The sequence below is a fragment of the Manacus candei genome, unplaced genomic scaffold (assembly GCF_025592945.1).
Source record: "Manacus candei isolate 608988 ecotype Guabito, Panama unplaced genomic scaffold, ASM2559294v1 h1tg000027l, whole genome shotgun sequence".
NCBI lineage: Eukaryota > Metazoa > Chordata > Aves > Passeriformes > Pipridae > Manacus > Manacus candei.
The window spans coordinates 7,269,110-7,293,670 of NW_026138075.1; the positions used below are offsets into that span (position 1 = coordinate 7,269,110).

General features: G+C 36.2%; 1 protein-coding gene across 4 annotated transcripts in view; it reads right to left on the minus strand.

The window, feature by feature from the left end:
- TRPM3 (transient receptor potential cation channel subfamily M member 3) overlaps positions 1-24,561 on the minus strand; it is a 406,696-nt gene that overhangs the window by 105,622 nt on the left and 276,513 nt on the right. For all 4 annotated transcript variants that reach the window (XM_051789305.1, XM_051789304.1, XM_051789307.1 and 1 more), the window contains exons 2-6: positions 21,380-21,459; positions 20,514-20,718; positions 12,561-12,774; positions 9,636-9,760; positions 3,503-3,674 (exon numbers count right to left, since the gene is read on the minus strand). In XM_051789305.1, the coding sequence (XP_051645265.1) occupies positions 3,503-3,674; positions 9,636-9,760; positions 12,561-12,774; positions 20,514-20,718; positions 21,380-21,459 (796 nt within the window). The remainder of the gene's footprint in view (positions 1-3,502; positions 3,675-9,635; positions 9,761-12,560; positions 12,775-20,513; positions 20,719-21,379; positions 21,460-24,561) is intronic.

Genomic DNA, 24,561 nt, shown 5'->3' on the forward strand with positions numbered 1-24,561 from the left:
AAATTTCACAGAAGTCAAACTTGCAGCAGGCTTCCTCTCCTAGAAAGAAGTCTGTACCTAGATCTTCCCAGCTATGTAGTTATGAAAATGTATCTAGGACTGCACAAAATATGAAGGAAAAATCTGAATTGAATGAGAATTCCAATGCATTTGATGATGGTAGAATGGTCAGAGAAGATGCCAGTGATGACAGTTGAACGTCCCTTTGCCTTCCCAGCCCCCTTCATATATTCTCAGGCATAGGATGACAAAGGGAAGTCCACGGGTCACATGAACAGATATTGTTGACATATTAAACTGTCTAAATTGCCTTCTCTACCAAATCAAATCACCCAACTTTATCCATCAATTCCTTAGTCAGAGGTAAATTTTGCTCATAGGCTTACCAAAACTCAACTACATTAACCAATTCTATAAAGAAGAAAGATTAAATATAAGGGCACAGGTTCCAATGCCTGTGGTCTCTCTGTTTTTCAGACAGCATATAGTAGAGGTAAAGAAAAGTTTCAGCATCAATTTTTTGTTTAAAATGAGAACAATTTTTAAATGTTTGTGTGAATTGGAAACCCGAAACAGTTCGGATCAGATCACTTTCAATATTTCCTTTGGATCCTGAAACAGTTTCAAGAAAGTTCTTCTTTCAACATTTATCACTACAAAATGATGCGCTTTGAAACTCCGTGAGTTTGAGGCAACTTGTGTCTCACTGCAAGAGATGGCTGCTGGGTTGTGTTAAAACAGTCTTCACTTGTGAAAATAAGAAAGGTCTGCCCTGAGCATTATAGCATTAAGTTGACCTCCAGCTAACTGCAAAACTGAATGACTCTGTGCTGAACCTGCAGACTCAGACTGACCCACCAATGTACCCTCTGCTTGTCTGAAAAGCATTTTCTAAATCCTGAGCTATGGATTTTAAATAAGAGCTATGGATTTACCAAAACCTAAACAGGCAGAGTAAAAACAGAGTATTCAATAAAATCTTTTCTCCAATGTTTATAAGGGGCATAAGGCAAGATGATGATGATGATGATGATGATGATCATAATTATTATTAAATAGTACACTTATTTGATACTGTTGAATGAGTCTTTCAGAATTATCTGACATATTGAATGATCCTATTTTGTCTTAAATTTTCTGTATCTTTAATGTGTGAGAACAAGTTTGAAGTTTCCTTTTGCGTATAGTGTGTGATCCCAAATATCCAGGAGAGCTATCACTGCACTGGAGAAAAACACAGTCAAAGCAAAGGAAAGTAAATAAAAAGAAATGACAAGCCTAGCTTGTAAAAGGCAGGGTTAAAAATAATAAAATCTACTTTCAGCACTATTGTCCAGGGACAGGTTGTGAAATAATAAGTCACCAATTGTTTCCTAGCTCTTAAATCTGTTCTGTTGTCTAGAGCAGACTCTTTCATTTGCTGATTACCTAAAACTGCACCTGCTCCTGACTCTTCAGCAAACAAATTTCCGATGCTGTCAATGTTTTCCCCAACTCTGCATGCTTAGAATTGGAAAATGATAAATAATGACGTACACGCATGGCTGCACACTCGCACTCGGAAAAAGATCCCTTTGAAGAAATGCCCTGGCACACAGAGGGTGAAGGATCTACATTGCTTTGCTAGAAATGAGGGTAAGGAAAGGCATCAGAAAGTGGCCATCTGTTTGGCTGACCCAACAGGGCAGGTGGTCTTTCTCTCTTCCATATGGTCAACTTCCTATTAACTAGAGGGTGGTCAGGACTCAGTCACCTTCTTTTAAAGCAAAGGAAAACAAAATGTGGCAGGAACATTCTGGATGACTTTGGACCAAGATGTACAATTCTTATTATCAGGTTTCCTTTTGAACAATTTTTTCACATTTCTATTTTGATGAAGTGTTGTGATATCCAAGCGTCTTTGTGTTTATAAGAGGTGGATATTTGGAAGGGAATGGTTAAATGATACTCTGTCACAGAGAAGAGTGAAGAGAAAAGGAAGATATATACGCCTTTCTGTGTGGGGGGGTATGTGTGGGTGTGGGTGCTGCAGAGAAAAGCCAGAAAAGAGAAATCTTTCATTTTTTGCAGATGTTTGAAGAGGTCAGGCAAGCATTTGGTTTGAACCACCAAAGACTGGATGCTCATCCATTGGGCCTGGCTGTAATTCCTTATCATCTGATGTCTGAGGCTCTAAATGTTTTTTCTAGTCTCATTCCCGTTTCAAGTGCTCAGATCACAAAAAGTTTCACCATTCCTAAAAACTTCATGTTTAAAGAGAGTTATCAGCATAAAGGTTGTGCATATGGTCACTTTTGAAAAATTATATCTGTTTTCATTCCTAAAGAAATCTTATGCAGGTACAAAACTGAGGTTTGTTTGTGAGACTAAAAATAGAATAGAAATTAACTCCCCATATAAAGTAAGCATGTATAAACTACAGAAATATTAGTATTGAGATGTCATATTTTATTTTATCCATACAGAAATGCTTACTAAGGTGACTATTTACTTTTTATTTTATGTAGGAAAGTAGTTCATGATTACAAAAGAAAAAATATATCTTTCAGAGAAAAACTGGGGATTCAGTCTGATCATGATGTGATATCATCAGGACTGTAAAAGATGAGGTGAAAGGACATCTAACCTCATATTCTTCCTCTGTCTTTGGCTAATGACAGCTGCCTAGGAAAAACTAATAAATACAGTGAAAAGGTACAGCAACACTTCCATGGAAAACTCTCTCTGTCTCTAAATATCAACAGATATTTAACCTGAAAAGTATTTTTATCATAAAGAACTCTCCCTTACTTTGTGTCACTCTTTTCTTTAACTGTACTAATTTCACCAGGGCCCCCTGGTGGTCTAGTGGTTAGGATGCGGCGCTCTCACCGCCGGGACCCGGGTTGGATTCCTGGTCAGGGAACTCCCCTGGGCAGATGGAGCTCGTCGGCCCTGTAAGGTCATCCATCTAAGAGAAGGTCACTCTAAACAAACCTACGTCCTGAGGACCTTGCTGCCACTGTCCGAGTTCGCTCGGCCCCGGCAGATGAACCTCAGGATTAAAGGGTGGGCTCAGTTCAGCACACACTGTGTCTCACCTAAAAAATCCACTGCGCAGGCTCGAAGGGTTATGACCTTTCCCAAATCTTCGTTCACGAAGACTGGCCATACACACACACACTAATTTCACCATATTTTTACAAAATTAAGGGGAACCTAACTGTAAACAGTTCCAAGGAGATGGGGCTATCGAAGACCTAAGTTGAATCTAAACTTTGAGAAATATTGTTTGAAACTTACCAGAAACAAATCCAGCTATTTGAGCTATGCCTTTACCCACCGTACTCTAAAATAAAATTTTATTTTCTTTGCTTATCACTATTTGCTTTTATTAGCTCATGCTTACCATTTTAGACAGTAGAACTACTCCCCCAATTATGCAGAATTTATTGCTTCTTTGTACTCAGTGTTTCTTTTTATAATTGCAATTATAAAGCAATACAAGACAAATGTTACTCACTTGTATTTATCTTCTGAAGTGAAATGTGCTTTTCCAGGTGTCTACGAAGCTTCACCTCTGCTCCATATTTACCAGTAGTGCCATTGTCAGCCAAAATAAAATGAGAATGCATACTGTTGAGCACTGTCAACTTGCTCATGGGATTGGACATTGTCTGGTATGGTCGGACCACCTGCATTTTAGAGACAAAGGAAAAAAATTAAATTTTCTATTAAATAGAAAAGACCCTCAGAACTAAATTAAGTACAAGATACTAGCTGACAAGATGAAATAGAAAAAAAATAAGAATTATTTGAAGTATTTCATTGAGCACTACTGTCTTCCACGTGTAAAGTAGAAAATGACCTTAACACTGTCCTTCCAGATGCGGATACTGCTTAAATGGTTTTCCATGATAATCTGTTTCAATAGCATCAATGTCTACTGTTTCCACGTAAAATCCAAATGATGGTCAGTGCTCCAAAGGTCTGTCTGACTACACACACACACTGTATACCCTGTCTGCTGCTGACTTTTAATAGTGTTGCAGTAAATTCTTATTTTGCTCTGAGTGAAATCTTTGATTCTTCCTTCACAGGTCCCACCCAGAACCGTGCCTCCAGTTTTGGCTCATTCAGAGCCACCAGCACAGAATATCCTCTACAGACACACAAATACAGGTGAATTCCACTCCTGGAGAACTGTATACTTGATATTACACCACATTTTCAATTTTCTTGGAAAAAACTATTGGCCCATTCTTAGCATTACTACAAAGGCAGTTGTTTGTGTTCACAACAGCTTTAGAAAGTTTCCATTCAATGAAGATTTTGCTACACTTCACTTGATGTGATTTCATCAGGAGAAACTCTGCTGCAGAGAAAATTGTTGTGGTGTATCCCATTCATAGCTAACAAACAAACCAAATAATAGCACTGGGCCAAATTTGGCTGTCAGATACCTTGGCAGGTCTCCATTGACATAAGTAAGACTGTACTAACATTACAAAAGAGTTGGTGTTCTGTCAAGGGATCCTGGCTGACCCTTCAAAGATTTTCTGGCAATACTGTTCCCTGCCTTGTTTGTGTATGTCTTGGTTTTTTTTGAGAGACAAAACTCCTGAAAATTTGTAAAATGAAGTAGTAGCTGAAGAAATTATGTAGTGACTTGTTAGAAAACTCAACTGGGCTATCCGTCATCTGCAAAAAATTTTCTTCACAGTTCTGCCATTGTTTATTTTTCATTTCTGGTGCTTTTAATGCACAAAATTATATACTCCAAATTTGACATAAATACTTCCAAACAGAGTACAATAACTTATTGATTTCTTCCTAAGCTTTTCTCTCTTCTTGTAGTTCTAAAGAGATTTTTAATTGAGATATAATTCTTTACAAAGAATATGTGTTAGTAATTCTTTAGCCAGAGACCTCTCTATGTGTTATTTTCACTTGAGAATGTCTGCCACACTTTGGTCAACTCTCAGATTTCCTTTGCTGTTATAAAGTCATGCAGAGGGTACTCTGTAAGCTGTTCATCCTGCAAAAGGGAGGAAACAGATCTGAGAAAACCAAGAGGACAGCTGGCCAACAGTAAGTGAGGGTACTATACTGTGAGAACAGGTGACAGTTTTGGCTCAGATTTCTTTTACACAGTTTCTTTCAGTGCCTCATTCATAACAAGTTATTCTATGAGTGTATATAACTTAACAAATATCAATATGCGGCCAGAACATGTTCATTAGCCAGCTTCTGCAGATACAGAAACCATGTATCCCATGCCACAGTCAGAAAGAGAAGGAAGGTTCTTTTTCACACATGGAAGAATCAAATAAAATCAAACTGAAACAGTGACAGATTTTTAAATCGATACCCACCCCATCTCTCAATAAATGGATGGCACACACCAGCAAGATCTGCTAGTAAAGGAATACCTTGAGTTGCCCATTCACTGTAGGATTACAAGCTTCTGTGCAGCAATTCCACTGAGAGCTTGTGGTTTTGTTCCTGAGAGCCACAGCTCAAAACTTTGTGTGATAGCCTGACCTGTAGCTCTAATGAGTTGCAGCACCAACAGCTTCACACACTGACTCATTAATGCTGCTGCAGGACATATCAGGAGGCTATGCTTTCATTCTGTGTTTAGCTACAAGGTGAATCTCATTATTAATAAATTTTATAGAAGGGAAAATGAGACTACAATTATTTTCAGTTCAACTGTTCACAATATGCATAGTTGAACAGCTGAATTTTTTTTTAACCATAAAATTTCTCAAACCACACTGCTAAGCTCTTCCTGATTAAAGGATAAGCAAAATCTTCAGGAAGGAAAGAAAATCCTAGCCTTTGAGGTTATTTCCTTGACGTCACTTGCTTTTCCACTACAGTCAGCAGATTTTCAATTTCTGACTCTTGCAGTTCCAATTCCTTTGTTCTTTTCAATCCCTTGCATTTTACAGGCAAGTGAAATGGTTAGAAAAAAACTTTGTCTTCTCATCCTCTTTCTGCATAGACAGAATCATATAATGGCTTGAGTTGGCAGTGACCTTAAAAGATCATCTAGTTCCAAAACCCCTGTCATGGTCAGGGAAATTAGACCAGATTGCTCGAAGTCCCATCCAACCTTGCATTGTGAATAGGGAATAATGTTCTCCTGTCTTCCTCTGCAGAGCTGAAAGAAGCATTTACGCTTAAGACAGTCCCTCCAAATACAGTTTAATGAATGCAACAGCAGATATGCTGGGAAGCAGCTCTCATGCTGCATGGGTTGAGGGCATTCCGCCAATAGGTGACAAGCTGGGCTAACCGCAGCAGTTGCCTTTGCACCCTGAGGTGGCAGCAAACTTGAATTAAAAGGACTGTTGTTCTGCTTAGACTCCCTGAGGGCACGACACTCAACATAGAGACAGCACTTGAAAAATTTCTCAGGGTAACTCACCATGACAACGAGCATGCGAGTGCCATGTGAACCAGTGCATGAATCTGAGCAGTCTAGGTGAAGGCAAAGAATTTGAGACAGTGTGCTCAGAGAGAGATGCATGCTTTGCCTCTCAAAAAGTAACAGCTGTTGTTCAAATCAAGCCATCTCTGCAGCCTCACTACTCTGGGGCACACTAGGCGTAAAGGTAGTTCCTGGTTTAATTTAGAGGATCCTGGAAGCACAGTGGTCCAAATGCTCAGTATATGCTACAAATAGGCCAGTCCGTATCTCTGCCCCAGGTCTCTTACTGAGGTTACTAGGAACTAAGCCCAAACAAGGGCTGACCAGACCCTGAAAGTAAAGATGTGAATGCTACAGACTTAAAAAGTGTACTCTTTTAGAAGAGAGAATGATTCTGTATGTAGGAAGAAACTTGTTTACAATTACAGTTTTCTACAACGCCCAACAAGCCACTTTCTCAGTTCTATTGGAAAATGTGAGGAAATAGGGCAACTAACTCCTTTGTGTGCTTTGTTTTTAAATTAGAATCTAATAGTGTTAAGAGGTGCAATATTTTACGCTATATTGCTTTTACAGTACTGGAGTAAGACATGTCTCTTTAGGGATCTTTAATCATCACAATACAACAAATAGCAAACAACAGTTTTATTTTCTTTAACTCAGTCAGTTTTCTTTGTGGCTCTGAGGAAGGCCCTTGAGATTCCCAAAGGTTGACTGATTTGGACAGACTGGTAAATATAATAAAACCCCTCTGCTGTGAATTCTAGATCCACACAGGCCAGGCATGGGCTGAAGCATGAGGAGAGGTGCACCTCTGCTGAGCGTGCCACGAGGCACAGGGAGGCATCAGGGAGTGGGGCATGTGCAGTGACAACAGCTCTCTGCTTCTGCCCCCCATCGGCTCTCAAAATCCCATGACTATGACAGTTTCCTGTGTCTATCTCATGCTGGAAGGGTATGTTTTGACAGCTCTTCAGTTCTGATCATAATTTAGCTAGACATACTGCATATAGGTATAAATCCACATTGATACCAGAGTTTGACAAGTCTTTTACTATTGGTTGACTTTTTTTCCCCCTCTGTAATCCTTTGTGGCCTTTATTTCTTACTTGATGATGATTCATTTTACATGCTTAGGGTACTATTTATATTTCCCCTTCTCGGTTGATTTCACTGCATTCACCTCTAATGAGCCGGTCAATATAGTACACTTTGATTTTTAAAAAGCTTTCAAAACAGCTTCCTCACCAATTTCTTCTAAAGAAACTGCATGCATTGGATAAGAGAGAAAGTGGTTTGAGGCATAAATAACTAGGGAGAGATGGGGGAAGGGAGGGAAAACAGTAAGAATGAAAAGTTAATTTTTGCAAAGACTGTTACTGAGAAGATTTAATGACTTATATGGCCTATCTCAAGCTGTGTCATATTCTGTTCAACATAGTTGTAAGGGATTTGTGGTTAATCAGTTGAAAAGCTTACAGACATTTCAGTGGATTAAAGTAGCCTGACGAGGCAATAAAATGGAAGATGAAATTCGATATCGGTAAGCATAAAGCAGTATCATTTCACGTGCATCAGAGATGAATAAAACCAGAAGTGCTTAAGCATTACATCATACTGCTGATCAATAATTTCATGAAAATATTAGGGGCCAGAATGTTCAGAGGAAAATTTTTATTTTGTCTGTCAAAGATACATTTCAAAATATTTTTGTCCTTAGTGATGACACTGTAATTATAACCCTACTGATATAATTGTGTCTACATTAATAGAAGACTTTACTCAAATTGTTATTCTTATTTTATATTAAACTTTTGTCACTTTCTGTGATAAGAGTATTAATCTTTTTTTGATTTAACCAAAAACCTTCTTTTTAAAAAAAAAAATTACCATACAACTGCTCGATTTCCTATGAAATTGGAAGGATATTTAGAAGAAAGCATTGCTTAAAGAAATCAGAAATCAGGGAATCTGTTCCAGTTAGGTGGGAATCAACTTCTTTCTTTAGCTCTTTCTGCAAAAGAAGGCTCCATATGCCCCTAAAGTGCTTGTGTCTACCTGAGAACAGAGGTAGGTAGCTTTCCAACAGGTGGAAATAAATAAGGAAGGAAAAGCAATGTTCCAAAATACAAAAATTCAAAATTTGATGTTCTTTTTTGACCTCTTCATTCTTGCAATGTTTCCAAAACTCCATGCATGGTCACTAAAGACTGCTTATTTGAAATCAATGTGTGTATTACCCATCTTTATGTTTAGCTATTTTTTCTAGTCACCTGCACTGCATCTCAGAAGAGTTCATTAGTGACTCACTGCATCTCAGAAGAGTTCATTAGTGACTCAATTACTGCTGCAAAGTCCCATCCTGTTTGTGTGGTATTAGAGTGCAAAACCTCACACTAATACGATTTCCTCTAATGGCTGTACTTTAATAGTGAATTGCAATGAACTCCAGTTGGATCATTTTCTTCATACTCATTGTAATTCCTCTGACCTAACTGATACTTGAATCTTCCTTCCCTTCCCAACTTGCTAATGGATGAGCATACAGAGATGGATGGGTTAGACTAATGCAGACCAGAAAAAAGTTCTTTATGCAGAATGGAAACTGTATCTCCTCCACTCAGAGTTAGTCACTGGTTCTCAGGTAGATTGCTTGGGAATGAACCAGAGGTGAGGGGGTTCATCTTTCTGTTAATAGTTTTAAAAGAGAAGAATGATGTGAAAGAGTAGGAGAAACACCTACCCTGCCCTTCAGAAAGTGACTGAAGTGAATTGAGGGCTGATCTTATGTATCATTTATAAGATCCTTCAAAATTGCATCAACAAAAATGTATAGAAGGGAATATATTTTAAGGAGGACAGTCTACAATTCTGAATTTACCCAATGCATTACAGTATTGTTTAAAAATAAATCAGACTTCTAGCCTTGCAATCAGTGTTTTCTTAGGCACTTTTCAGGAGTCATAAAATTCTAAGAATGAATCTTTAACATATTTTCAAGAATAGCATGTAATGAAATTTCTTTATAATTTATTTTTAAAGAACATACAGTGCATGAATTTTTATTGTTGCCATGTCAAAACCACCATCAACCATAATAGAAAACCTGTGTATATATTAATTTTTTGCTACAGACAATAATTCTAAGAGGAATCGTTAAGTGAGAGATGGAGAGGACAGGAAAAGTAACTGGAAGATTTAGATATATAGGGCTTACATCTTTGCCAATCAGATCCTCTTGATTTTCCACAATCCCCCAGGGAGCTATACCGATGGTGCAGATCTTCCCTCGAGACTTTGAGGCATGATCTTTCAGTGCATCTCCAACATGCCGAATGACTCCTGGGAAAGAAACAGCATAAAACAGAAATTCAAAATTAAGTCCTTTTTGTTCACTGTCATATGGATTTAATATAGACTTGCTTTTAGGGAATACCTATGTTTATACTTACAATTAAATAAAGCTATGAGTATATTCCTATTTATTATTATTAGAGTATTTCTTTAAATCTGTTTTATTGAATATACAAACTAAATGAAGTAATTAGAAAAAAATACACAGCTCTAGAAATAAGAATGAAGATACTGACAGTTGACTGCAGATTATTAATCTGCACTTGTGCTCACATATAGATGTGCATGCAAGCATTTGTGCATTTCTAAGCATAGAAAGAAGGACATGAACTGACTGTCCCCCTCTACCTCCATCCCCCCAAACTCTCCAAAAGTGTAGCTCATGCACAAATGGTCCCATAAAGGACGTTAGTGTGGAAACATCATTATGCTACTCAGTCACCTGAGACAGTTTCCAGCAGAGTATTAAACCATCCCTGGCAATCAGTGCGAAAATAGAAACTAGTGTAGAGAGAATGACTGCTCCCCTGCTCTCTTCCAGGTGCTCCTTGCTTGATCTAGACCAGCTTTGACAATTTCAGTGATACTTCTGTGCAAAGGAAAAGTGTCATTCCTTTTTCGTTTTAATAAAATAATTTTTTAAAATCTGACTATTAAGAACTATTTTTAGGATGTGGCTGCACTGAAGCAGACCTGTGAGTTTCTCAGTTTCTCAGTTTTCTTTTTTTTTTCAGGATTTAAAGCAGAAAATCTGCCCAGAGTGCAAAAAATTTCTGCTATTTAGAATAATCAACTTTTGGCGTAACATGAATATTCAGAACAATCAGTTTAAGTAATTTACCAGTCATGTTTATAGCCAAGTATGCTATCACTGTCACATTGCTGATTCTCAGTCCAATAACAGTTTTCCAGGATTTTTCAATTATAATTTTCCTTAAGAGAAACCCAGTTTTAAAACTCATTGTCAACAAAAAAGACTGTACTAAGAAATTCTCAACTGGTACAATTTCACAAATAATTTTCACCTCCACAGTTTGAAAATGTAAACCTGGAGCAACCAACTGCTTTGCTCCAGAAATCAAAGACAGCAGTCAGAGGTAACTGATATCACAGAACTGCTTCTGATGTTACATGTTTTTTAAACATCACAAAGCCACTTGAACCACATTGTTTTGTCTAGATAATTTTTGATTACAGAAAAAACAATAACTTATTTATGCTGACTTTTCTGGTTCATTTGTATTGTTTTAGCATTTGCAACTATGATGATTTGAAAAACAGTATAAAGCAGTTGTGCATTTGCCAAATCTGTCCTTTTTTTAACAAAATTTCTGTAGTTTGATTTCCACAGTTCCTGTGGTCATCCACTGCATTAAGAGTGTAACATGTACATTTTTCTACCGCACATTAAACATAAAATTTATATGTTTTTAATACAAAATTTATATCTGTCTTTGCCATACAAGAGTATCTGGCAACTAATGTTATTATCATCACAGTACAAAGACCAAAATTAACCTGACTTTGTCCCTTGTTCTTAAGAGATGTGGGGCATATTACATATATGCAAGTCTGTCTATTTATCTAAACCTCCAGAAGCTATGCCTCTTCTCTGCTTTCTTCCAACACCAGGCCTGCCAAAGTTCAGGAAGCGTTTGGACAACAGTCTCAGGCACATAGGGTGACTCTTGGGTCTGTCCTGTGCAGGGCCAGGAGTTGGTTCTTTGATTCTTGTGAGTCCCTTCCAACTTGGTGTGTTCTATGATTATATCCTATTCTTACTGCTGCAGTGATAAAACTGAATGTTGTTTTAAATTTGATGTGCTCTGGAAACTAAGAAGCCCAAGACACCTATTAGGCATTTATATTCAAATATGTAGGAGTTGATCTACAGTGCACTAAAATTAACACATGATAGAATGATTACATTGTTTTCCAGAGACACTAAGATACACTCTTTGAGATTACTGAAGTAAAAAATTATAGCTTTGTTACTGCAGCAAATGAGAATGACATAAGATTTTACAAGTACATGTCTTAGCTCAAAATTTTTGCATATATCTCTAGCAGAACTCTTTGACTTTCCCCTGAATCTCTTCTGCTTTCTGCCTCCTTCAGCGAGTGTAACTGAGAAGTCAATGCCAAACTTTTTTTGTCTGGGGACCTGTGTTTTTCAGCTTATTCCCAAAACTTACATGGGGTCTACTAGCAGACCTGGGCCAGCTGCTATCTTGGGTCATTAGGACACCTATATAGAATGTTCTTCAAAGAGAAATGGCAATGATATTGCTCTTGCTGAAAGAGTAATAGCAAAAAAATTAGGGTAAGCTCTCTACAAGAAAGGAAAAGTTTTCTGCCACATTCAAAAACTAGAATGTTTTTCCTTGTATACTTCAGATCATCTTATAAGATAAAATATAGGTCTTTTCTGGATGAAAATGTATTCTGTTTTGTGTAGTAAGAGTTTGACTTTTTTGGTTAGTAGTCCTTCCCTGCAGCTTATGGTTGATTTTTTAAAGTCTTCAATGGGCAATATACTAATATAATTGCCTCCCAGGAGGCTTTATTTTTAGTTCCACTGTGTGCTTTTCGTATTTTAGAAAACTTTTTATTCTGCTTTATACCAGCTTCCAGGCTGGTATGAACTTGGCATTTTCTTGTTTACACATAGTACAGAAATGACTAATAAAATAAAACACAGAATGGCTTCTCAATCTCATCAGTCCTACTTTTTTTCTCTGATGAGGTCTCTTAGATGCCATTGCTGTTATTTCAATGTTCCTGTTACCTGTGTTTACTCCTCCAGTGAATATCCATGCTCCAGTTGTCATAGCAGCCTTAATAAGGCCTTTTCCAAAGACTTGTTTGAGTTTTGGCTGAAGTTCAAAATTCTGAAGGCCCCCGTGCACAGAGATGAGAAGTTTGGGGAGCTCAAGTTGCCATTCTTTGGTCATCAGATGCAGAAGAAGGTCAGGTTTGGTGTCAAAAGACACACGTACATACTACAGAAACAAGGGCAGTAGCAGAGAAAAAAAAGATTGGTTATACCCACTGGTTTCCAATGCATATGATCCACCCCAATAAATCACTGAAAAAAGACAAGTTAGAAAACTAGGAATAATGGAACACTTGCAATTCATGGTCTGGATAACTTTCTTTTTTTGGGGAAATTAATTGTTTCAAAATGCTTAGCAATGCTAAGCATTTTCATATAGATGAAAAAATGGAACAAAAATGTAAGTGGTCTGCCAAAGACAACCTAGGTAGTCAGAATCACAACTGTGTATTCAATTCTACCTCATTTTCAAGTTAACCAAGTCAAACTCTCAAAAAGTAAGAAATAACAGAAACAAGGTGACTTATTCAAGCATACACAAGTTTAAACTGAACAAGACTACTAAATATGTACTTTTCAGAAGAAAGAATGCTAACTATCACTTACAGAAGAATTTTTACAGATTCATGAACTTGCCCAACAAGACACTAGACCCTAAAGTGCTCTGAAACAAATTTATGCATTTCCAGTGGTTGGCTGTTCTGTGCTACATCTGCAGCATTTTGCACCAGGGTAGATCATGCCCATCTGTGTGTGCTCAAAGATAACAACTGCCTTCAAAACTTGTATAGCACTACCATGTCACACAGATACCTGTCTCTCTCTCTGGCAAGTTTTTCTTTTGGCTCTTTCTCCTGCTCTTTCTATTGCTGATGCATGAAGGGTTTCACAGAACCCATGACAGGGCAGGTGATCCTTTTTTCATTTCTAATTACATAGCAGAAACAAGCTGCAAGAGGAAAAAATATTTCTATAGCTGCTAAGGTCTGGAAAGACGCTCTTAATAAAATAAAATAGGTTACAGAAAGCCACTCATCTATCAAATTGCTGATTGAATCACTGCCTGTAGAGCTACTTCAGTAGCCTTTCCCTTGATTGGTTGTCAGCACAGACATCAGGTGTATAATAGAGGCTCCTTTGCTTTCAATCAGAGGAATACCTAGTTCTAGCTTATTCATTGTGAAATGCCAGGTACTACAATATCCAAATATATTATGTAACCATTTTGTCCTTTTCTGATGTGTCTGATTAATATTTCTTGCCAAAGGTTTGTTCTTTTTTAGTAATATCATATGATAACAAAGTGGATTTTTTTCTAGTTGAATAAGAAATAAGGACTTGACATTTTCCAGGGGAAATTGCTAATAGACAGAGGTTTTTGCAAGAATGGGTTGTTGCACAGTGGACATATATTCTTAACATTTCTGGAAGCAAATCCTGTTTGCACAAATAGTTGGGGGAGCTGGGACACAGCCAAACTAAAAGCTGAGGAAGAACTTGGGAATACACATTTGCCCCAGTGCATCAGTAATGCTCCCCACAGCAGACAGGCAAATTCATAGTAGCTAATGGACACAGAAAATACATGTCTGACAAAAATGTACCCTCAAGTTGATATATAGATGAACTGCCTCCTCAGTAGCTCAGAAATTCATTCAATTTCCAGTGTGGGATGAAATCTGGTATGGCACCTGATACCACTGACTAGATTGAGATGTTAATAATTTTTAAGTCGGGATTTGAGAGCTCTCAGAGTTTTAACACATTGGAGGGGGTGTAAGAAGGCTAATCCTGATTCCCCTTTTTCTGTCTTTAGGGACATCTGAGGTTGCAAAGGACAACCATTCACAGACATTCATGGACACATTCACAGACATCATCCTTCATGGGGACTATATGAAAAATTATGGAGATTCTGTTTTGGAAACACTGGTACCTTACTCTGTTTTTTGGTGAAGACATTACTGGTAGTCTTAAGAAGATAATTAAGATGAATTCACACTAGCAATGGCCATACAAATATGCTGAAAATAGAGGTTATTGCATCATCTGGGATGATATTAAAATGAAGATACAAATGGCATCAGATACCATTATTCAGCTACTGATTTTTTTTGATTCCTTAGTTGTTTTTTTTTTACCCTAGAATATGTGATTTCGCTGCTCCTACCTTCTTAAGCCTATGTATTACTCTTATACAGGAAGACCTCTGAATTTCAATAAATACAAGTCTATATAGTGAATCAGAAAGTTGGAAGAAATATTTGCTTGCATTTATTTGAAATATAGACATCTTTTATCGCAAACAACAGCTTGTTCCTTATACTGAAGGCAAAACCCCTCTATATTTATGATAACTTTATGAAGAGGAAATTTAAGGAAAAATAGATCAGAAAGTTTTATTCGTGTAAATTAAAATTTAAATCGTCATAGATAGGATTTATTGTTTTAGAAGTTTTTGGCAATGGTGCCAAACATTGTGATTTTTCTTCTGTGCATAGCACTCAGTGTTTATGACTGTTTTTATGACTGATTAATTTTTGCTCTTACAGACACAATTTTCAGCTTGGTATGTTTGAAATGATTTTTGGCCATCATTTAACATGTTGACTAGTTAAAAAGCAAAAGTACAGACTGACCTGACTGACATCAGCATAGAATGGTGAAACGATAAATCATCAAGTTCAAGTTGTCATGCCCTTTTGATCCCTAAACCAGCACAGTCGTAGTCATCAAGAGCGCCATTTGACGCCAGTTGTTCTTTCTATTTTTTGTCAAGTATTGTCTTAGAACATAGCTGTGCCCATCATCAGTCAAACAGCCAGAGGCTTGCAAGTTTGACTCCAGTGCCCAAGGGCAAAAGCCAAAGTTCCTGAGAGGTAGAATTACTATTCTGTTACCCAAACACAGCTGTTTCATTAAAGCACTTGGTGAATGACTGCAGATGAGAGTCTCAATGAATAAAATAAAGAGATTCAGAATTTTGGTGCATTTTTTCAGAGTAAATCTATTCAGGGAACATTTTGTGATCTGCATTCTAACACTGCTCCTGTGTTTCTCTTTGGTAAATAAGTTTCTATCACTGCAGACATATCTTCAAATTAAAGACTAGTTCCCTCAAAGTATGATCCTCACATAAAAAATAAGTTTGATGTAATTCTCACTGAATTCAAGAGAAAAACTGTCACTTAGACTAAAACCAGACTGGTTCTGTATAAATTATTTCTTCTTAACATCTTGTTCTCATCCACGTTCCACTAAATTGTTAGTGGAAGGACTCTCATTGATTTAAATGTCCTTTTAATAAATGTTTGTGTTATTTCCCTTTTTCTCCACACAGGACACCATGTTTTAAATTCTGTAAATATTTTTTAAGAATTAATTTACTGTAACCGAAAGAATGTTTGCTGCCTTTCCACGGTTTATGCACGTTACAGGATTATCTCTCTTTTTTTTTCTCTCAAAAGCCCTGACGGCTTTTAAGGTCCTTTTTATATAGTTTTGATAAAATTCAATATATTTTAAAAAAAGAAAAATACCTTTTTTATGTGGTTGATTTCCAAATATCCTTAATAAAGTTTTGAGGATCTGAATATTAAATATTCCAATGTTCATGTTCATTGGAATTCTACTGATGTTCTTTTAATGCTTCCATAAGAAAGGTTAAGGAGATAACACTGAAGTAAACTTTGGTTTTTCGCAGCTGCACACATATTTAAGCATTTTACTGTGCATATTAAATGTATTATTGGAATGCATTCAATGAGAATGAATGTATTTAACTCACCAAAGCTTTTCAAACAGCCATCTTCCATCTAACCTTGAAAACACATGATCAAAGAAATTTTAGTTCTGTAAATAGCAATCCTTTAAAGAAGTTGTTAGGAAATCCAGGACCACCAATTAATGAAAGAATGTTAAAGTGTTTTGTGTATGTGTGTGTAAAGGCAGATAGTATATTAAAAAAATGGGTTTAGTTTGGTCACAAGTACAGTGCAAAATGCATCACAGCAATATTGTCTTAACTGGTCCACTGATGAATAGAATACATTTATAAATTGTTTGGAATATTGCTCATAATAGGAATGGAATCACTCACATTAGTTTGATAATTGCTTTCTGACTTAGTGTTATAAATCGCTAGTATATAGTTAGACAAACTCATACATATTTCTTAAACTAGTAAGAGCCAACTTATATAAAGAAGGTCAGCTTTTATTAATTTTCCTGTATTTTTATTAATCAACTGATTTATTTGTAAAAGGTATTAATAAAGTTAATGTATATCCATATCTCTCTCAGATCTTTTTACAGTGGTAATCTGCTGTAAAAACAATGTAAATGTTACCAAGCAAAACTGCTAATTGTGTTGCCTACATATTAATGGGGTCAGTCACTTGTAGAAAATATGAGAGTGACAGAGGTCTAAATACCACAGACTTGTTGTAGGATTATCTGTGATCACATGAAGACTGAAGAAAAGGCCCTTTTAGTAACCGATCTTGTTAACCAACCTTACCTAATCTCAGCTATGTGTTTCTATATAATCTGCTGCACCCTGAGCTATTCACATTATTGATTTAAGGAAGTTAGTGCAGCTGCACTGAAGACACTTTAACAACTCAATGGCATTAGCAAAATTCATGCCATTTGGAAATTTTTGTTCTACGTGGCTGTGGATTTGAAATTAATGGCCCAGTCAGTTCTATTGACAATATGGAAACCTATATCTTTTCTATTTTGTTCCAAATACATGTATTCTATTATAATTTAAGTGCAATTTTCATTTCCATAGCAGAAGATCCCATTGTTAGTTGTCTTGTGACAAGTGATACAATATTATATCATGAAAAGTACAATTATACTTATTATATATTTTGTACTAAAATCTAATTCTCTTAGTTCAAATGGCAAAAATAATTATCTGTCAGTCTTACATGCAATAATATTTTCCATTAATTAATTGGTTTCCCAATTATAAATCTGAGGTTACGGTTTTCATTAATAAACCCCACCTAATTCCTCATAGTCTGATTCAGAAAAAATTAGCAGTTTTCCCGTTAGCACAGACCAAGATAATACTCCTTAGTTCTGTGTTTTCCTTGCTTAATAATTTTCATGTGTGGGCATCCATATAATCAAATAAAATAGGGAATAGGTGCAAAATTCTTCCTCTGAGGCTTTCCTTGATTTTGGTCAGCTTGCCAAATCTTCCTGCTTTGTAAGGTTATTTTATTAGCCAATAGGCACAATATTAACCTACCATGATTGTCAGCAAAATTCAGTTCCCATGCCATAGTTTTATTTGGTAGCCAGTACCTTGAAAATAACTAATATAACATATTTTTCGAAAGGAATAAATATCTGCCTATAATATTTTCTCCCTTTTTCTCTCTTCCCCTACTCATGTTAGTCAGCTGCTCTGCATTTGGGTTTGAGAATGTTTTCCCTGAACGAGAAGGTTTCCAAGGACTATTATGTACTTATTCCTTTTTTCTAACCCTTATTTTTCAATATAATTGCTCCTTCCCCCCTCCTCTGCTGGCAAAAGTGGTTGGCTGCTTCTATTGAGCAAACTCTCGGCTTCCATAGAAAGCTTCTGATTTGGTAAGTTTTACTTATTATGGGAAAGACTTCAGAGCCAGTAAATTCAGAGACAGAAGTTTAATTACCTCTGTTAATAAAACTGCAACAACAACTTAGGCAACTCTTTGACCACAGTGTACCCTAAAATAATGTTTGGGGCTGGAAATAAGAGCATAAGGACACCTTCATATTGTTTTCAGTGGTAAACACAGCAAACTATAACAAAGCTCTTTAATTTGTTCATTTAAAAAAGGTACAATTAATGGATATGCAAGCCTCCTTATTTGTGTTTTGGTCCTATGAAAGATACTTTTTTCATTGTTGGTAACCAAGCATGACACCCATTCAAGGGATATTTATCAAATTGTTTAATTTGAAGCATTTTTCCCACTAGTTAGATGATTGAACTTCTGGAGCTCTTACAGGTGTTTTTAGTTCATGAAGAATTTGGTGTTTCCTATGTTTTTGGTGGGGTTTAATGACTATGAATAGATGGTAAATGCAACTATCTTCCTGATTCTAGTACTGTCAATATAAAGCTAGATTTTTTCCAGCATTAAATGTTTGTAGTCTTTTCTAAGTTTTAATTTGTTATTTAGGTCTCTCATAGTTTAAGTCCTTTTTTTCCCTCTTTTTTTCTTTTTTTTTTCTTTCTTTTTCCCCACTAAATTCCTCATGGTTTCATTCCTGGCTGCACTCTGTGGTGAAGTTTTTCTTTCTTTTGTACTGAATTCCAATTTTACCTCCACAGTTTCACTTCAATTGTTTTCTTTTGAGCACAGAGTATATACCTTGAAGCATCTCCTGTCTCTTCTGACACTATGCCAGGACATCAAAATCCCAGCAAAGACCAGAAATCCTCTAGAGAAATTCGTAGCAACAGCTTCCCTAAAAGCTTCATCATTTCTTGGCTGTCTAAGACTACTTTTGTCTTGGCAGGGCTGTTTGTTGTTTTATAGCAATCTTCAAGGACATCACTGAAAAAGCTCTATTGATTATCTTTCTCATAAGCAGTGATTTAATGCAAAGTATCCATATATGGTTAATAACATTCATTATTACTGTATCTCTGAATCTTTCTCAGTTTGGATTAAAAGCTTTTTGGTTTTTTTCCACTGTTTTTGAAGATACAAACAGCACAGTCTGGTTTATTTCAGCGCTGAAGGAGTTGACAATTTATTCACACTAACCAAATGTTATTTACTAATCAGAGTCTCTCTAGAAATGGCCTTGCAGATTTTTAGGTGATTGGTTATCAACTGAACATATGGTGTCTGCGGTACTCTCAGAGAGATTACTTAATTTTCTATTTCTTGGTGCAGTAGTGCTTTTTGGTTTCTATCAAAAGAAGCCATCCATCTGCATGAACAGTACCATCCACTCAAGTAATCATTCCGATTCCAGCACTTCTGTCAACATCTGAGGAAAATATTTGTCTCTTGCTAGCATAGTACCTGAGATTTTCATTGTCTCTAATCTCTGTCCCTTAAAACAGATCTGAGACACCTTGTGGGAAGAATTCATGTGCAGGAGACAGTATTGGGTTGCTGGGCAGATTATTCTGAGAGCACTCAGGAGCTCTGCTTCTGCCCTCAGTGCTGCCCAAAGCAGTGTCTTGGCCATGATGTGCTAGGTAGTCATCTTTCATTCCCAAACTCCCAGGTTCAGTAGTTTAAATAGAGTCAGAGGAATTCTTCCTTTCACGGAAGGGTTCCTCATAGGAAAAATACATACACAGGTTAGTGTGTGTGCTGGAAACATCTCTTCAAATTAGTGGAGCAATGCCTTCAGATTAATATACTTTGGTATCTCTCCATAGGTAAGGAGTAACTCCTTGCTCAAGGAAGTTTGTGGAAGAATAGGTATTTCCCAATTCCTAGATTAGACACTTGATGGGACATCTTATTTCACTGAAATATGAACCAATGAGTCTAACTGGTCTATCCTCTGATACATGCCTGGAGGAATACTAAAAGGAATTAGGTATATTTTTCAGCTTTGCAGACACAGCCAGCAATTATAGTTGAACTCTAAAATTATTCAGAAAAAGAGGGATGACTAGCCATTGGAAGAAAATCAAGGTAGCAACACATTAATTTGTCTTCATTCTTCATAAAGGTAGCCCCTCTTACACTGTAGTCCAGCTTTTACAGTTAATTTTGTTCGCCCACTCTTTGGCACATGACACATAAAAACATACACTACGGTCCTACACACAATAATACTTTAACATGAAGCTAAGAAAGAACGCTGTTCCTTCTTTGTGAATGCCTATCTTTAGCTAGCAGCATTATTTATCTAAGAGAAAAACATGGTTACCATGGCTTTATTGGAGTGGCCTCCTCCTTGGAACTCAATGGTTCCAAAAGCGTCCGTCGGGCTGAGCTGCGTGTGCTTGCTGATGGACCACTTCTCCGACTGGATGTCATTGCGAGTGAGCCTGGTTTCATTTTTCTCATTCTGAGTAACAGAGGCGCTTGGAGGCTGTCCAATATGTTGACCTGTTAGACGCCCACAGCAACACCTATGACATTAAACAAACAGAAAACTTGAGTCACGTGCATGTATAAACTGAACAGGAAAACAAACTTCAAAGAAAATCCAACCCCTTTTCAACTCCGTTTTCCTGCTCTCTAAAGGCTTTGTTGTATGGAAGTAATATAGTATGTATATTATCTTTGCTTTCTATGGTCTTTTTTACTTTGAGCTCTCCTGTATTTCAATAAAACCATGCTTTGTCCTAAATATGTACAAAATAAAGAACATTTTCTGTTGTCTTCAGATGACATCAGGACAAATAATCAGCTTTTTTTTTTCATGGACTAGCACATATTTTAAATTGCTAGTTTACTGCATTTATTTTCTTTTGACAGTATTGTGTCACACATCCAATTTAGGTAAACATTCAATGCACTGAATATTGAACTAAGAAGATAAGGAAATTTAACACAGATGCTGATCCACCTTTGATTTATCTGTTGTTTTTTTTTATTTTTATGAAATAAGTTTTGAAATGTAAACAAATAATGCCTATAGGAATCCATCACTCCATCTGTAATTCAACCACCTTCTGAACAAATAAGTTTACAAAGTATTTATATCCATATATATTTTATGCATATATATATAGAGAGAGACTTTTTTTCAATCAACTTTCATTTTTCATACAAGTACCATGCAATTACCTATGGGGGTCTTTGGTGCTGGGTATGATATGAACACATTCTCTCTTGTAAAATGCTCTTTCTATCCATGATTTCTGTGCCTAAAAAAGAGAAAGGAAATGCCATGAGATCTGTTTGCTTATTAAACACAAATTATAATACAACTGAAGAGAAACTCCAAAGAAAAAAACTTTACTGACTTTGTAGACACACAATGCACATTTTGCTCAGAGCAAACATTTTCCATTAGAATATGACTTCCTTCTAGAACTGAGCACCCAACACAAGCCCTTAAGGTTGTTTTCATATTCACTAGCCAGGTGACTTTGATCCTGTCACCTATATTCTCATAGCAGGAATCACTGGAGAAGAATTAAACTGTAAAGCTTTCTTCATGGCAGAGAAAAAAATACACCTATTCATTGAAAAAGCTTTAAAAAGTCTATTTCCATTTTAGTAATACAATTAAGTCATCTCTAATTAAAAAAAAACCAAACAATTTTTTTACACAAGTACTGAGAGTGTTGTTTAAGATAGAGGTTTACATAGTTTCCTATGTGAACATCTTAATAAGAAAAGAAAAAAAAGAGGAAGTTCTCTTTCTGAAACAAGACAAAAAAACTTTGATGCATTGACTCAGATGAGGTGGCTGAGGTAATCTCTGAAACAGTTCAGTGAAGCTATGCCTGTTCATAACACTTTCCCCTCATATTCATAGAAAAGCAAGAAATTTCCCTCAGCATATTCTTACTTTTCAAATACACAACAAACCTTTTAGAAAAAGGAAGATAGATGGGTAGGAAAGAAGAAAAACCCAAACCTCAAACACAAAACCACAAAGGAGAGACTTTCAGAGTTTTGAAATAATTTTAATTATCTAGGAAGTCTTTGCTCCACATCAGTTCTAGCAAGTTCTCTAAAACATTCAACCAGATAGAATTCAATTATTTCATTTAATAAGGAGATGAGTTAAAACTTTCCTTTAAAAATCATTTCAAACAGACATACTTTATAAAATCTATTTAAATAATAAAATTCCCTACTTTACTGCACAGGATAAACAAAACTATGAACTATGACAAAATTATCTGAGAATTAAGTAATGCAAAATGAACTTTGGAGAATTTAAAGGAAATATGAGTATCCTGCCTCTATGAAAAGAGAACATATGGAATTGCCTGTGTAATGTAACCTAACTAATTAATCTTACCTTTTACCGTGGAAAGTTAGATGGTAACCTATGTATGTATTACTTTTACTAACTAATGTTACCTCACAGCCTAGTGTTACTTTTTTCTCAACTAAATCTCTATCCTGTTTTCCATGTTTTCAGTGAATATCACTAGCACAAGCTATAAAGTACCATAATAAGAATTTCTTGCTACATTCATTACTTATCAGTCCCAGTACATAAAAAGTTATTCTTTTGCCTTTCACACAGAAGATAATTCCTTGTTGGATCTAGTGGTCACTGATGTTACTTGGCAATATTTCATCTTTCTTCTCCTTGCATTTTTATTTGAAAAGTCTGCTAGACTTCAAATTTTGAAATAGGAGACTTCTACAGTCAGAAAAAATAAGAGTCAATTAAAATCATTAAATAAAACTGTATTTGACTGATCTTCCTTACTGTAGCAAACAAAAAGTTAATATATTATAGAACGTTGGCAAGGTTTGTTTTGTTTAAGCAAAGGCCAGTTAAACAGAAATTCTGAAGAAGCTAACACAGTTTTACTTTACACTGAAGAGATTACCTTAAAGTTGTAATTTATTATAACTTCTAAATATCCTTTATTAAATACTTATATTTTTCATAATTTTCTGCAAATAATTTACCTTGGTGAATTTCCTGACTACATAGACCTAGTGTCTTTTTTAAAGATGGTCACTAGCCAAATTTCTCTCAAGATGCAATACAAAAAGATGCCATAACAGGTACTTTACTGAAAATTTTTTCTTTAGGTATAGAAGTAAGCTTTCAAAAACCAATAAAGTGACATTTTTCCTACTCTTTCTCATACAGTCTTTGCAAGCAGAAAAGAAACATAGCTATGTTAAATATAACAATAATAATAATAATAATAATAATAATAATAATATGCATTTGAATTTTCATCAAAGGTAATATTGCACAAATAGTCTGATTTAAAAAACTCCTTTATTCTCATCACGAAAAAAAACTTTCCAGCTTTTAGATCTCAAACAATATACTATCCTACCCAACAGAGTCATGATGCCAAAATACATGATTTACTAATTTCGTATTTCCTCGTCCTTCCAAATTTAAAAGAAAGCATCTGGCTTCACTGTCTCATACCAGTTATCTTTCCATGACAGATATAACTTGCAATGAAGTACAAAGTTCAGATTATGTTACTTGCCGTAGAGTCTCCACAATAGAATAACTTTGGTAAATAAACACATTCATCACTAAACTGTCTGCACTAAACTCTTATTAACAATCTGAAATAATAAAGTAATAAAAACTTCAGAAAATTACAGCAAAGAATATTCAAAACTAGTAGAGCAAGAAGCTTATCTTCTCTTTCTCTTATTTCACAAATACTCCTTTAGTAGTAATTCATAAACCAATTTAAAGTCCACAGGAAATTCATAAAGTGCATGCCATACTTGAATTTAGATTATTCATAGCTCAGCTCCCTAGGTAAGTCTCTCTCTTTATTAACCTAGCCGTAAAATCCCACCAAGAACACTTTTTTTCTCCCTCTTCTTTACCTGAGCATCAAACTTGGTGTTTAAGCCTGTCCTGGAGGAAAATCTGCTTTCCACGTTTCGCCACTGCTGGTCATTGCTAATAACACATTTGCGACCGCTGAACAAGGCTCTTGCTCTGCCCCCAGCGCAGAGATGTGAGAGCCAGCAAAGCCCTTGCACCCATTAGCCGCTTGGAATGTGCTGCTGTGGGATTAGCCTTGTTAAGGGTTCAGTGGGCACTGACCCGTGGCCCCACAGCACTGCTTGGTTTGAACATCTAATCTGACGCCTAAAGAAAAACAAATCCCTTGAGAGCTTGGATTTAGCTGGCACAAGCCTTGATGGGCTTTTTTTCCCTCTCTTTTTTCCCCCTGAGAACACGAGCTGGTGAAAGTGTGATAAGATGCTCTGAGTTCTTAAATTCGACCCAGGAAAACCAATCCTTCAAAAGAAACACTGTAATATACTAGAAAGAACCTGAGAACACA